Source organism: Atta colombica, unplaced genomic scaffold (genome assembly GCF_001594045.1).
Source record: "Atta colombica isolate Treedump-2 unplaced genomic scaffold, Acol1.0 scaffold96, whole genome shotgun sequence".
In the NCBI taxonomy this organism is placed as follows: Eukaryota; Metazoa; Arthropoda; class Insecta; order Hymenoptera; family Formicidae; genus Atta; species Atta colombica.
In genome coordinates this window covers 10931-27248 of record NW_017259590.1, presented here as the reverse complement: position 1 = coordinate 27248, position 16318 = coordinate 10931, and the positions used below count along the sequence as shown (strand labels likewise).

Here is a 16318-nt window from a genome sequence, read left to right as displayed (position 1 = left end):
TATACAATCTCTTTGTGACATGACAAAATTAGATGAACGCATGCAAGACAAAAAACGGAATAATATAAGGATTAAGTGAGAAGCGATAGGCTTTCGTTCGTAATTGGGCGTAATCGAAAATGAGTCCGACACCGATACAATAGTAATATAATTTTCGTCAAATTGACTTTCTGCGCAATGAATATAAATTTTTTTTTTCATTAATAAAATTTCCACTTTTATCTCACTTATTCTTTTTCTAAAATTTGTTTTACATTTGTGCATAACACACAATATAATTTACATCTTATAAAATATACATAACATTATCTATATTTTATACAAGACTTCTTCAGACCTTCTTCAGATATTGATGAAGATTCGAGCTAATAATGGACTGATCATACAACAAATTGTCTCAAATATGTGACGAAAATCTAGAATTATTTTTAACATCATCCAAAATTAAAAAATTCTTGATGAATAAACTTTTAAGAACTCTTGAAATAGATATTAAGATATTTATCCATTATTATTCATTACAATCGATATTCTTCCTTCTCTAAAATTAATTTAACAGTCCAAAAATAAAATTTAGGCTTGTGGGATACTCGTACGTATTCGGAGGCCATGCATATCTTTGATTTCTTCCTTAAGAACCTGCAATAAAATATATTAGTTATACTACACACACTCTCCCTAACAAAATTATTACCCTCATATATTCTTCATATATTCTTCGTTCAAAAAAATTCAAAAGACGTTGTGTTTTACCTTATTAATAATTTGATGTTGCTTTACAGTATTTAGTCCTTTGAATTCTGAGGCAACGACATTTATGTCAAACATAGCACCGCATCCTCCTAAAGTAAAATTGCTATTATATCAATGTATCGCTAAGTATATTTTTTAAGAGCCATGGTACACAAAAAAACTTAAACAGTAAAATGTAAGCAATAAACGAATTGACCAATCATAGTAGAACCTGTAAAACTATAACGTAAGCAATAACCAATCCAACATGTTGATTTCTTTACTGCTTACGTTTTAAGCAACAATTAATCGGTTTGTTTTATGGATAGGGAGCGTTTATATTGTATATGACATGATTGTATATCATATGCCGTAATCTATAAGAATTGACTAATCACAGTCGAGTATTCTCCTTTCATTCGACGGTAAGAAGAGTATTCGAAGGTGATTGGTAATTTTCACAGACATACGGTACACGATTATGACCATAAACTCCCTTTAGTTTATTATTTTTATTTCCGTTAAATTACGATCTAAAGCAATATCCCGATTGGCTCATCGACTTAAGTTTACGCCTTACGATCTTTTGCACTGTTGCGGAATTTTGTGTGCGGCAGCCCTTTAAGACACATCGGGAGTAAGTAATTGATTTTCCGGTATAATAAGGCGTAAACTTACTAAAAGTAAGTCCGTACCTGATACATCAGTAACTTCAATCAATTGAGCTTGTGGAAACCTGTTCCTCAGGATGGATATCATTTTCTCTTCGGCATGCTTACCCGCAAGTACACCATTGGATCCATTCCACAGCCGAGATAGCAGCTGCAACAATTTGGTTTCATTCATCTTTCTCATTGTAGTTCTTGTTAGTCTCATCGTTTATCTATAGCATGCAAAATATTGCTCAAGAGAAATTAAATTTGAGCAAAGAAATAAATTTTATTAAATTCCAACAAGTTTATCTTTCTTATTTACAAAAAATATATAGAAAGATGTAGATGAAGAGATTATAATGCATATATTTTTCTTTTATTTATATAAATACTATTTGTAAATTTATTAACTTAGAAATTACATTTAATATTTAAATTAAAATTTATTATGTATACAAAAAAACAAAATACACAGCGTGTTTGTATAAGTAGTAATACATATTGTATATTCAAGATAAATCATTTAAATCGATGCATGCAAATATCTCGAAAAGGAGAAATTGTTTCAAAAAATTTTTCGGACAAAAAGTTTTATGATTACGCCACCCCAAACAAAAAGTACATAACATATCCCGTTTGGGGCCTAATCACTTAGACAGTGTCCGCTTGGAATATTTCTAACCCATGAAGTGGAGTGTGAAAAGTCTTTTTTCTGTCTAGGCTGCAATTTCTAAGTGGTTAAGCCCTAAGCGAGTAGGATGTTATTTTTTTTTGGTTCGGAGTTACATAGCCACCTGAAATCAATAAACACTAGTCTATACATTCCACTGTCTATATGACAGATTAATGATTGTGTTACGTATTAGCACTTTAATCAACTTTAATATCTCGCTTTGTAGAACCTGGATTTTTTCTGCCAGATTTTTTTATTATACACATCGAATGAGCCTAATTTCATCGAAATTGGAGGTAGCTCTTATGAAGAATTATCCTCATTTTATCTCTGAGATGTTTTAATCTCAATAATTATCAACTTTAATATCTTGGATCACAGGGCAGTGACGCCAGATTCTTTCATTTCATGCATCAAATAAGCCTAATTTTTAATTATTGATTTTTGGGTGATTGTGCTAAACTGTATAGTTATCAAAATAATGACAATTCCAGTAATATTTTTCATAATTCTACAATTTTACAAAAAAATAAAAAATATTTTATTTTTACATTAAAACTTTTTACATTAAAAAAATCAAATATGAAAATAAAATATGGCGTGCTAATCTCGCATGACACTTTTTTTCTCAAAGTACAAAAAAATGATAAATGTCACACACACACACACACACACACACACACACACACACACACAATTTCCCAAAATAATAAAATAAGAATCTAATAAATTATACAGTCAGAAATTTTGCTCAGAACAATCTTGCCATCACCTGCCATTAAATTAATTATCCACTGTGTGTGAATAACCTACAAAAAAAGATTCTGACTCAAAACGAGATACCACGTGGACTTACCGATACACTGCGCGAAGTTGATGTAAACATACGTCGAAACATAATCAGACGAGTCGTGGACGTTTCTCGTCGCGCCCCTTATTTTTCTTCAAAACTCAATTATTCTCTCCAGATCTCTATCCTATCGAGAATGGTTGTGAAAATTGATAAATATCAAATTGGTAAATATCAATAATGATCGATAAATATATACTGCGAGGAGCCAGAAACGTTAGCAAACGCTAGGCACCGACTGCAGATTAAGGGTGTTTCCACTGAGAGCATCACGCGCGCGTCATCACAAATTAACCAATCAAAATATTCCATCTGTATATATATATATAAGCATAATTTTGATGAGTGAGGGTGATACTTTATTTGTGCGTTTTTGTCGTACGACAAATTTTCAAGCCTGTAATTGGATATGGAATAGATTACATTTATGATGTTCGTCGGAAGAATGAAACAACTATAATTGGTTAGTTTCATAACTATGTTATTAAACCTGATTAAGCGAGTCATATAAATGTAGTCATAAAGAGATCCGAGGATCTTTAGGGTATCAATCATGAAATTTTTTTTTTTAGAATGAAAAGTGAAAAGTGAAAAATTTCTCTATTAACTTTAATGATAAAAGTTTTATTTTCCATTCTAGGAATAAAGTTTCATGATTGATATGAATCAATCCCTGTTCTGTGTGATATTTGTCATATGATAAAAACGCAAAAATAAAATAACACCCTGAAAAATAGGGGTACTTTTTATTTGATGACACGAGTATCGTTTTATTCTTTTTAACATTCAGAGAATGACAAAGATAGAACAACACTTGTGTTAACTTGTATCGAATTGTATCATCAAATGGAAAGCATCTAGGAGTGTAATTGCCCACAAGCTAATTGCGCACAAGCCAATCACAGCGCTAAAAAAAAATAATCCAAAACTCCCTACGCAGAAGTCGTTGTGATTGGCAGTGGGCAATTACTACAGTGCGCAATTGAACCGTTTTCGAAAAATGGAAAGTAAAAAATAAAGATGAAACTTGAAAAATTTCACGTGAAATTACATGATTGACCCTCTAGACATTCTGTAGTATAGGGATTTTAGACATGGCGATGTTAGCGTTTTCGACGGACGTGCATAAATCGAAACTCCCGACTCTCTTCGCTACTCGCGAGAGCCGTTGTCTATCGATTATTCTATCGCCGTTTGTCGCTGTCGACGCTGTCTATCAACACACGACTCGCTAATGAGACGTAGCGGTTCCGCGGTTGGGAGAATAGTGTGAGATCAGGGCGCGGAATCGCTCGTGTAAGATCGACGATGTCGCATCGCGATACGGTTTAACCTATTTAACATCTTGCTCATTGAATGTAAATTCCCAGTAGCGGTGATGGACGCGGACAAAGTTCTGTACAAGGTCTTCGGAGCGAGTCCTCTCGACGTCGAGCGTACTGCCGCCGGTAGATCTAAAGACGATCATCTCGGACACTCTAGGTGAGAGTTAAGTTCCTATTCTGAGCAGAAGCTGGGTTCTTATTAAGTCTCCCCATGCAGAACAACAAATCAAAATGATATTAAAATGAATCAGGAATGATTGAAAAGTGACTTTTAATGATTATTTTGAAGTCATTTTGACATTATTTTAATATTATAATGACTTGTTCTGCTTAGATTCTGTTTGGTTTTCTGTACTATGTTTTTCTTACTATGAAGGGTCACAGTAGTTAGTAGGTCTGTTCTTTTTAGCTGAACTTTTTGCACCAATTCATCTTTCTTCCTTTTCTTTTCAAGAAGAAAGAAGAAGAAGAAAGATATATATATATATATGTATCTTCCTCAGGCAGAGGATATGCTTTGTGTAGAAGTCACGAATAGTATCTCTTCTGTATAAAGCTCATCTTTTCTGATCAGCCCTTTAAGCCCTTATTTTTTTCAACACCTGATTTGGGTATCAATTATGAAATTTTTTTTCTAGGATGAAAAGTGAAAAATGAAAAATTTCTCCATTAACTGCAAAATTAAAATGCAAGGTTAAAATTTTTACTTTTCATTTTGGAGATAAAATTTCATGATTGATACTTTCAGGACAGTAATATTACTGTTCAGAATAGTAATATCGATCATATCTGGAAATTATATTGCCCTTTAAATACAGACTCACTAACATTTAGCTTATAGTTTCATAAATGGAGTTTTATTCTCCATATTTAGGACTTTTTACCAAGCTCTGGATAACTTTCCAATCTAGTAACTTTGCAGGATTCCAATTGAAACAGATGTCAGAGAAAAAAATGCAAAAACAGAAATTATAAATAATAAGGAGCATATATATATATATATATATATATATACATACACAAAATCACAACGCAAGATGTTTTAAATGAGTCATATATTTAAGAATTTTGAATGTAATAAAGTAGACGTTTCGATCTTGACCATCATCAGTACAATAAAATATAAAACGATGTTACAAACATTAAAAAGAATATTAACAATTATTCGCTAGTCCAGAATTGACAATGACAATTTTACATTCGCTTATGAAATGGATTGACAATATTTTAAATTCAGAATTAAAGATGATAAATTTACATTCATTTATGAAACGAAATTTTAGTATAACATGATAATACCGACGATCAGCGAATTTCAAATAGTAATCTCAATTCTACATTTTTCAAATTTAATGACGAAATTTTCAAACAAGTTTTCGGTCTGCCCATGGGATCTCCTTTTTCTCCAATTTTAGCTAACGTTATAATACAAGACTTGGAAATCGACATTTTTAAGGCTCTAACCACACATAGGGCGGTATTCATAGTCATATCTTATATTCAAGACCGTCTTAAGGACAATCTTAAGAAGTCACTAATGAACTAATCAGAGAGTTGTATTAGCGACTTAAGACTTTACTTAAGACAGTCTTGAAATAAGAACGGACTATGAATCATCCATATTCCATTCTATTATCGTTATGTTGACGACATTATTTTGGCAACTCCAAAAGATCAAATTGATACAATTCTTTGCTTCTTTAATTCTTATCATGAAAGAACTAAATTTACGATTGAATATAGCGATGATAGAGGAATAAATTTTCTTGAGGTAAGACTGTTAATAGAGGATAGAGAAATTATCTTTGACAATTACAAAAAGTCTACTGATTCTGGTAGATATTTGAATTTTAATTGATCCTACAGAATACAAAAAAGATGTAGTAATCGGACAGTTAGAATTCTATTCCTTGCCCATCCATAATTTTATCAAAAAATATTGTTTCTTTAATTAATATATTTCAAGATAATAGATACCTCCCCCCTTTCGAATTCCTATTTTCAACGATCAATAACAGGATAAAAGATTTGTTTTTCAAAAATAATTTTGATAATATCAAGGAACATAAAGATAATATTAGCTCGGATTCTACAGAAATTACAAAAAAATATTTCATTATTCCTTATTTTAATAAAATATCAGAAAAATTCAAAACTATTACACAAAAATTTGATTTCAAAATTGCCTATAAACCTATGAATACTTTTGTTTGAATACTTTTAAAGATAGGCGAAGATAAAATTAAAAAAGAAGATTACTCAAATGTTGTGTATAAAAAATAAGAATTGTCTCGACTGCAACTCTTCATATGTAGAACAAACAAAAAAAAAACTAAAGACTCGTTTAAAAGAAATAATGACATAAAAAACCAAGTGATACTATGTTTATCTCATATCACAGATCACTATATTAGATCATTATAGGATTGATTGGGAGAAAAAATTTTTCACAAAAATTTTAGATTCCGAACAATCATATGATAAAAAAATGGTCTCCGAGATAATACATATCAAAAGACAAAAAATGTGTTTGAATAAACACAACGATATAGAACGCTTTCCTGACATCTATCTATCCATTATCGAAAAAAGCTTAATTCACCAATAAACTATTCTCTTTTATTTTTCTTCCTTCTCCTTTCCCTATATGTAGGACTATCGCAAGATACGGCCATCACATTTTGTCAAGAATAGTTCTTACTAAAAGATTTTCCAAGACTGTAATTGTTAATTTACATTAAAAACTCCGAATTATACTTGCCAGGACTTTTGTCAAAATACATAGTAAGCTAATTCGATTATGAATCTAAATCGATTCTTATTATTGACAATTATATAAAAAAGTAATATGTTAAAATTTTATTCTCTTTTAAATCTAACTAGAATCTGGAAATTCTGTATTTTTCACACGAAATTTCACAAAGTTTTAAATAACAAGGAATTTATCGTAATAAAATTTCGTTTCATAAGCAAATGTAAAATTGTCATCGTCAAGTCTGGACTAGCGAATAATTGTTAATATTCTTTTTAATGTTTGTAACACATCGTTTTATTGTACTGATGATGATCAAGACTTGACCGGTCTACTTATTAAAAATTCTTAAATATATGACTTTCGCTTAAGACATCTTGTATTGTGGTTATGTGCTCCTTATTTATATTTTGTATTTTTAAGTCACCTCTAAAAGTTTTTCGAAATTATAAATGTAAATGTAAATATATTAACTCTTCAGTTCGCATTTTTTCTCCGACATCAGCTTCAATTGGAATCCCACAAAGTTACTAAACTGAGTTAACCGGAGCTTGATAAAAAGTCTTTAAAACCGTATATGTGAGACACAGTTAATTACACAGTTTAGCTACAGCATCTCACAAATCAATAAAATTAGGTTTATTCAACGCGTTTGCATGAAAAAACGAAAGAATTTGTTAGCCTGGATCATCGTACGGGCAACAGCGCTTTGACACCGAATGCTGATTGATGAAAAACGAATGATAAAGGTAAATTTTATCCCACAACCGACTTTTCACCAATCAGCGTTTGGTATCAAAGCGCTGTTGCAACAACGACTATTCAGATTAGGAAATCTGTCATATCGATGGTACAAATAGAGTATTATACAATAGAAGGATATGAGAACATGCAAATGAGGCTAGAATAAGTATTTTCTGCTTCAATTACACAAATTTTTTGCTTTAAAAACAAATTCTCTACTTAAAAAATACAAATTATATAGAAAATGATTTGTGTTTATAAAACAGAATTTAAATATAACTCTCTATGCCATCGATGTAACAGATTTTTTTCTAAGTCTGGATTTTCTAAATCTACGATAGATTTTTAAGTCTTAAGCCATAAGAAATGGACGAATCGCAATCTATTATTCTCCTCGCATTCGACTGTAATTGACAATTTCTTACAGCTTAAGGCTTAAAACCTATTGTAGATCCGAATTTACAAGAATAAAAAGAGAAGTAGATTGAGATTGCTGCAGAAAACCCTATTGTAGATAAGCTCTAAAAGTCCATGTACATGTCTGCTTTAAATAGCCCTTAGCTTTACAATTTTTTATTCTTATTTCTTTTTACTTTATATTATGTCGCAAAAAATACTTAACATGACTTAACTTAACATGAAATAGGACGTAATATACTTAAATGTGTATGTATTTTTATACTTTCTTGTTATATTTTTATATTTTGTATCTTTTAAATTTTAGTAATACGACTAGTAATACGACTCTCTCTATCAATTATTACAATTTGCTAAGTTCTATTTTGTTTTAGATCATTTCAGAATTTGAATTGGGTAAACGAGCATATCAGAAAATCCCTCTTGAATTTGTATATTGATATGTGGAATTCCGAGGGCAATAGAGAAGGACGTATAGGTCCTCATTTCGTTAGATTCGACATATCCATACAACATGGTCTCTGCATTATCTCTCCTGACAGATTGAGTGTCAATTCGCAGAGTAGTTTCAGCACAATACGAGCCAATACAGGAGTGTTCAAGGGAAAATGGATGTATGAGGTACAACTTGGATCTAAAGGAGTGATGCAAGTTGGATGGGGCACTGCTCAATGTAAATTTAATCAACAGTATGGAGTTGGTGCGTTGAAACACTGCTGCAAAAACTGCAATACTTGCTATATTTTTGCAATAATTTCCGATAAATACTATCTTCTTACTAGTATCTACAAACTCTATGGCCGGTATTCATAGTCTGATCTTATATTTAAAGGCCATTCTACAGTGGTCGTATCGTAGCATCGGAAGCGTCGTAAGCATCATACGACTTTAAAATTGAAACATTGGATTGGCTGAAGCAACAAGCTTGTGACTTGCGATGTCTACGATACGACTGTAGAATGGCCTTACGATCGTCTTAAGTACAGTCTTAAGATGTCACGAACCAATCAGAGAATTGTGTTAGCATCTTAAGACATTATTTAAGACGGTTTTAAAATAAGAACGGACTATGAATTCCACCTTATAAAACCGGTTTTATTAGTTGATTACATTAGCGAGCTGATCGCAGGTTTGTTGCAACAGCTAATCTGAAACTTGAAATCAACACTTTATATTGGCTGTCGCAACAAAACTCGCGATCAGCTTGTTTCAACTAATGTAGAACCGGCTTAATATAGTCTAGCTATGAGCAATTTTGTCAAAATATTAAGAAACGGAAAGCGGGATATATATATATATATTTTTTTTTATACATGTACATCACATATACGCATGCACGTACTCATCTTAACTTATACTACCTCTATAATCTTAATAAAGCTATAGATGTAAGTTAAAGTGAAATAGTACACACAGAGGAAAAAGAAATATGTTTATTTTTCTCTCTTGTTTTTAACAAAATCATTTGTCATAGTTATATAGTCTCTAATAGTATTGTAAACATTTATTTTTATAAATTATTTTAGTTTAAATTTATTAATAATTAAGAGTCTACTATTTCTGCTTCAGGAGATACCCCAAACTCATACGCTTATGATGGAAATCGTATGCGGAAATGGAACGTGAGTACGCACACGTATGGCGAAGCTTGGTTAACAGGAGACATTATCGGTTGCGCGTTGGATATGGATGATGGAACAATAGATTTCTACAGGAATGGCAGGAGTCTGGGCAGAGCGTTCGAGAATATACCAATGGGCGCTGGAATCGCGTATTTTCCTACTGTTAGCCTGGCTTTCACTGAGAATCTAACAGCCAATTTTGGCTCTATACCATTTAGATATCCAATTGAGGACTACAAATCTCTGCAAGCACCGCCGATGAAGCAAGTTCGGCAAGCTATGCTTCTTTTTCAGTGGTTTTCGCAAGTTATTGAACTGCTGGAATATTCTAAGAACGTTGACAAACAGAATATTCTATTGAATGATAAGACTATGAGTGCCCATGCGTTTCTCATGTGTCTATCGAGATCTATACTAAAACATATTGGCCCGTTGCTCACCATTCCTTATGTCACTGAGACAGTTTTCGTGCCGTTCATACAAATGCTCTGCAATCTGACCACCGATGACTCTGCGATAAAACTCGACTCTGCTTACTCAAATATTCACAGTACACGATCGATTATCTGTCTCGATCTGCTGTGGACATTTCTGGAGGAGCATGAAATTAAAATGTGCTTAGAAAGCACAGTGCTCCACTTATTATCTGCCTTTCGGCATGTTTCTTTGCTACTCGAATATCCGGATCAGTGCAAGAGCTTAATACTGCTGACTAAGATCTGTCAGCACACTATCACACGACAATATTTTCTACAATACCTGTTGTTCGATCGCGTACGTTTTGCCAACTTTGTACACGTGAAACCACTTGATGAAGGCGGATTAACGAACGTAGTGGAGAAAGTCTGGTGGGAGACAAATCCCTTGGATTCGTCGATCGAGACAAACAAGACCAGTTATCTGTATGCCTGTGAGCGCATCAAAACTGCTATATCCGGTGCGAAATTAAATGGCTCTTGTAACAACTTTTTTAAGACTTTTTCACAATTGTGAATTCTAATTTATAGAATAACTCTTGGTAAATATTAATTTTAGATGTCTCACCTCACCGATTTCAATGTCCTCCAGATAGATCTATATCGGTCGAAGCTAGATCGTTAATGTTTAAATAATTCAATGTGAATCATACTGTATACAGAGTGGTCCAAAAGTCTGGATATACTCAAATATCTCATAAACGATGCGTTTTAGGAAAAAATGTTTCTTACAAAAGTTCTAAGGCTTAAAAAATGCATTCATTGATAGTAGTTATTTAGGATGGCGTTGTCAAGGTCAGGTCAAAGTCAACATGAATTTTTTAAAAATGGAACCCTCCCTTTTTCATATTCTTGTAGCTTAGAAAGCTTTCCAAAACACTAATCAAGTTCATTTTCATTAAGTATTTCGCGAATTATCAGGCTTGAAAGTTATAGTACCGTCGGCATTAGCATTACCCAATATGTCCGACCAACGGCTAAAACCTTTTAAAGAATTTGTACTGAAAATTCATTTTTATGTAAAAATGAAAATAAAAGAAACAATCTCCAATGACCTTGATCTTAACAAATGTTATTCAGGATGTAAGCCTGAACAATATTCAAGAGATTTTAGTCGTCGGTTGGATACCTCGCTTAATGCTAATGTCGGCGATAACTTATCGTATAACTTGATGTCTTATATCTCGCGAAGTACAAAGATATAATAAATTAAAGTTTCATAATAAAGTTATAGCATATGTGACTTTCCATGCAACTTTCACCCTCCCCTCCCCCCCTCCTGCTTTGGGGCGCACGACATCCTAGTTCCACATGAATGACTTCCACTCTACCTCTCTTCCTGCTTAGGAACGTATGACTTCCACGCGAAACGACTTTTACTTTACTTCCTCCCCCTGCTTCGGATTTTCCAAAGAAATAAATGATAAATTTCGAAAAGTGCGTCTTTAAACAAGAAGGATGTGAGAATCACTTTTTGTGTGGAAATCGTATGCTCCAGAAGGGAAGGATGATTGTTTACATTCTTTAAGAGATTAGTACGGCATATATAAATTTCACTATTCGTAATATATTTCTTAAACGAATGTTATCTTTTACATATTATGAACTTTAATTTACTATATCTTCTAAACCAATACCGTCCCCCACTTAATTCTTATGGGGAATTACTCAGGACTCTCTTACAACATATCTAAAGGACATTGAAATCTATGCAGTGTCACCTAAAATTAATATTTATCTAATTCTTAAGGTTAGTGCTTAAGAATTAAAAATAAAGATATCTTTTTTTATCTTATATTCGCAAAATGAAAAGATATAATTGTTTAATTTTTACATATATGAATATTTTATCTTAAAAGTAATAATATTCTACTTTGTTTTTTGCAGAAGTAGAAGCATTACAAGTCAAATTACTAGTCATTTTGCTAAATAATACCGATGGAACAGCCAAGAGACCAACATCAAGAGCTATTTTTTTGAAAAAATTCAAACGCTTTGTTCAGGAAAATCTAATATCCAATCGTGTAAGTACACTACATATGTAGTAGTAAATATGTAGTAAATATGGAGATTTATATGCGCGACTTGTCCGCGTAATTATCATGCATTCAGCCAGCAAACCTGCAGGCATTTTACCAATTCTGCAGACACCCCTGCCAATCACATTATGTTGCTTTCACCGTCTTCTGGTTGCATTCAGAATTTTATGGGACGCTGAAATTGGGACAAGCCCTGTCTATATACCTTGCAGGTAATAAGACGTAAAAAAATTATCAGACACATACGTCCGCGAAAGGAATCAGCTCTTTCTACTTTAGTAATGTAGAAACTTTCAATCAGCTTAATATTTTTCTCTCATAAAGTTTATATACGTGTATCTATATAATAATATTAAAATGCTTGAACTTTTGCAATGCTAGTTTGATGCATTGTGTTTATTAATCATCAAGGTAATATTTTTCGCAATAAATTTGTTTACAGTTTTTCAGCACATATTTCTAATACGATCTGATTGAGCATCAAATTATTAAAAATTGCTAAAATTAATTTAATTGATATTATTGTAGTTTAATTGCTTTATAAATCTGGATAATCAATTCGGCGTGCAGTTCGAGTGACTACAAATATGGTATATATGGATGTACATATACAGTGTGTGTGTGTGTGTGTGTGTGTGTGTGTGTGTGTGTGTGTGTGTGTGTGTGTGTGTGGGTGTGGGTGTGGGTGTGGATGTGTGTGTACATATACAGGGTGCATCACTAATATGGACAAATTTCAATTAAAATTTTCCGTTATATTGTGCCTCCGCTAGAGGTTGTTGTTGGCATCCGAGAAAGCTTGATGCTTCTCGTAAACAGTCATATTCTCAAAATGGCCGCGATATTGAAACCAAATACGGAGTATAATCAAAGAACCGCGATCATCGAAAGCCTTCGCGCTGGGCGCTCAACAACAGAAATAATTCAGTTCTTTGGATACTCGAGATCAACCGTTTATGACGTTGTGGCAAAATATAAGGCTTTAGAACAGTCCAAGAAGATTCTAGTATGCCAGCAAGGAAGAGTCATTCGAAAGAACATTTGAGGACCTCCGCAGTCGTTGAAAGGACTCAAGCGCTGATTTCAGATGACCTAGGGCAATTGCACGTTCTGATGGATGTAATGAAGCCGTGGATGGAAATTATGGCGTCCGGAAGACCATACGTTTTTCAGCAGGATACATCAATTCATATGAGTCATTTGATTCAAAATTAACTCAGACAACGTTGATATGTTTTGGTCTAAGGAATTCTGGCCTCATTAAGGATCGCTATTGAGGCAGCATTCGTCGGCATGGACAGCGCTACATTACAGCGTGCGTGCGAATGAGAATTCAGATTGAGAATAGAGGCTGTTCAAGCTAATGGAGGATATATCGAATAATTGTGTTCTATAGAGATCCTTCAAGTGTCAAAAAAATTTTTTATAATATTTAATTTTTCATAAAAAATATTTTGTTTAAAGAAATTCGATTTGTCCGGATTTGTTGACGCATCTTGTATACACACACACACACACACACACACACACACACACACACACACACACACACACACAAAATTCACATTGAATTATTTAAGCATTAAAGATCTAGCTTCGACCGGTATAGGCATTTCTAGTTCGTATTGATTATGTTCTCTAAAATCCAATTTTTATTAATTTGCGTACTTTGTCCATTGATATGTACCCGAGAAGTGCAATTTTCTTTTTTATTTCTCTTTATCGAATATATACGCATCCGCTTCGTATATTATTATTGTTATAATTCGCAAATATTATTGAGCGATGTTTAATTTACGTAATAGCATTTCCTTATAAATTGGAATGGGCAGGGCGTTCTACGATGCATCGATCGATTACTCTGGAATTGACAGACTTGGTGGCGTAATAACCCACTTAAACAAGACATTCAGGAACGAATTGCTACGCCTCCTAGGTTCAGATCATGAGTTAATCGTTGCGATGGAACGGCAACAGCATACTACAACGGCAACGAATGAAGCGTCAAACAACGCTTACACTGTTACCGATACAGCCATGAGACAAATAGTTGACTTGCCCGTAACTGTACCCGCAGCTATTTATCCTCGTTTAATTAATATCAATCCGCCGATGGCATCAACGAGCCAAGGTAGTTCTATGATACTGGAGAGATTTGGATTTTTCTCGTATAGAGATAGGACTAGAGAAGATAGGACTCCAATACGTCACGGTCCTATGGATCCAGCGATCTCGTTGATGGAATTATTAGACGACATTATCTTATTCTATCATGTAGCAGCGAAAAAGCAATTGGCCAAGGTGGCTGGTCTGCGCGACAGTATGTCCGCTTACATTAATGCAATCGCCAACACCAAGGTGAGGCTTGAACATGTCAAACGGGAGACAAACCCGGGGAAAAATTCCAACGCGATACAAAAAGAGCTGCTCCGTACGACGGACATATTTAATAAAAAATTGTCGGAACAAGCAAGACACATGGCATGGATTAGGGCCGCCGTATATTCGGAAGAAAAACAAGCGCAGTTGGCCTGGTTGCTAAAAGTGATCACACTGACTCTGCAAATGGCCAGTGAACAGGGCAACATGTTCAGTTTCGTGCCCGATTTCTATCTGGAGACGTTATCCGATCTGAGCGTGAGTTTGCGCGCCCACATGCATCCCACTATGCCGATCGAGAATATTCCGGATTATCGAACGATATTGTGCAACGCTGCCGAATTTCTGTGCGATCACTTTCTCGATCCGCGCATAGTACATGCCAATTCCAAAGACGTATTGATACTTGCACTTGCTGGTTTCGTGTCAAATCCATTGATGCTGGAAGCATTAGAGAATGTGCCGCGCAATAGTAGGATAAAAATTGTCACGAATTTGTTGAAACCGTATGAGAATAGAGCCTGGGCGCAATCCAATTGGGTCTTGCTTAGATTTTGGCAGGGTAACGGTTTTGCTTTTCGATACGAAAAAAGTCCGCATCTCTCAAAGATCGGTATGAAGCAACAGGAATCTGTCTATCAGCTTATAAGTAAGTTATTCTCTTTTTTCATATTTAGATTTTATTATTAAATCTTAAAATATTCAAATTTCATTATTACCTGAATCATTGAAGTGTAGCAAATTTAAATTATATGCAAACTGCTATACAATGTGTGACAATATGTGACAATGTGTATATTTATTTTTATAAATAAAATTTAAATTTTATTTCAATTCGGTATTTTCAGGATTCGCTGTATTGTTTCAGAACCGTGTCCATCGGTAATATATCAAGCACACGTGAGAGATGTGTTGTTGGGTAATCCACAGGCGTCTACACAATTTTTGAACTCGCTATTGAATCAATTGAATTGGGCATTCTCCGAGTTTATTGGCATGGTGCAGGAGATTCACAACGTGTCGTCCAGGCCGGAGCGTGTGTTTATCGAGTCAAGACAATTAAAGATCTGTGCCACATGTTTTGATCTGGCTATCTCATTGCTTCGAGTTTTAGAAATGATCTCCACGGTAGCCTGGGACGTTTTCAGCGATCCCAAGCAGTCTTCCAGCGAAATCTTGTTGGCCAGATTGTGTCAAGTGAGTCAGAATGGAATTCATAATCGATTCTTTGAGTATACAATCATGTCATGATTTCAGTTACTCTGCCAAGTATTGAACAGGATGAGCTCGCAAACTAACTGTTTTCAACATGTGATGCTATTGGAAATACCAGATTTAGAATCTGTAGATCACTTTCCTATATTAGCTGCCGTTATCGGTATTTTGTTGGCTCTTCTCGAAAAAGAAATGAAGGATTTCGGAGGTAAACAACATTACAACTTTTATCGCATAAATTATAAAGAAAATTATGAAATGAGCCTCAATAACTTGTGTTTTTTGTTATTAGCAAAATCAACAATTGAAATACCCAGAATTACACGAAGTTTATTAACAGAACCAAGCTTTCAGATCAATTCTCTGCGTTTTGTTTTGAGCGACACAAAATTAAAAAATATAAAGACGAAAAATATAAAACCATTTTCATTGTTAAACTGT

At 33.8% G+C, this 16318-nt stretch overlaps 2 protein-coding genes across 3 annotated transcripts in view; one reads left to right on the top strand and one right to left on the bottom strand.

The window, feature by feature from the left end:
• Positions 1 to 204: 204 nt before the first annotated feature.
• Positions 205 to 3153, bottom strand: LOC108693694 (bolA-like protein 3). 2 transcript variants are annotated; one of them, XM_018202755.1, is made up of 4 exons: positions 2915 to 3153; positions 1428 to 1554; positions 754 to 842; positions 205 to 639 (listed from the first exon to the last, which is right to left on the bottom strand). In XM_018202755.1, the coding sequence occupies exons 1-4, from the start codon at positions 2954 to 2956 to the stop codon at positions 574 to 576; spliced, it is 324 nt and encodes a 107-aa protein (XP_018058244.1). In that variant the 5' UTR covers positions 2957 to 3153; the 3' UTR covers positions 205 to 573. The 2 variants fall into 2 exon arrangements, with proteins under 2 accessions (XP_018058244.1, XP_018058243.1); XM_018202754.1 differs by lacking the exon at positions 2915 to 3153 and having other exon boundaries at positions 1428 to 1608.
• A 953-nt stretch (positions 3154 to 4106) lies between these two features.
• Positions 4107 to 16318, top strand: part of LOC108693740 (E3 ubiquitin-protein ligase RNF123) — a 14394-nt gene continuing 2182 nt past the window's right edge. Inside the window, exons 1-10 of the mRNA XM_018202855.1 lie at positions 4107 to 4204; positions 4279 to 4390; positions 8521 to 8846; positions 9716 to 10705; positions 12132 to 12268; positions 12392 to 12495; positions 14116 to 15311; positions 15531 to 15859; positions 15920 to 16085; positions 16170 to 16316. Of these exons, the coding sequence (XP_018058344.1) occupies positions 4287 to 4390; positions 8521 to 8846; positions 9716 to 10705; positions 12132 to 12268; positions 12392 to 12495; positions 14116 to 15311; positions 15531 to 15859; positions 15920 to 16085; positions 16170 to 16316 (3499 nt within the window). The 5' untranslated portion in view covers positions 4107 to 4204; positions 4279 to 4286. The remainder of the gene's footprint in view (positions 4205 to 4278; positions 4391 to 8520; positions 8847 to 9715; positions 10706 to 12131; positions 12269 to 12391; positions 12496 to 14115; positions 15312 to 15530; positions 15860 to 15919; positions 16086 to 16169; positions 16317 to 16318) is intronic.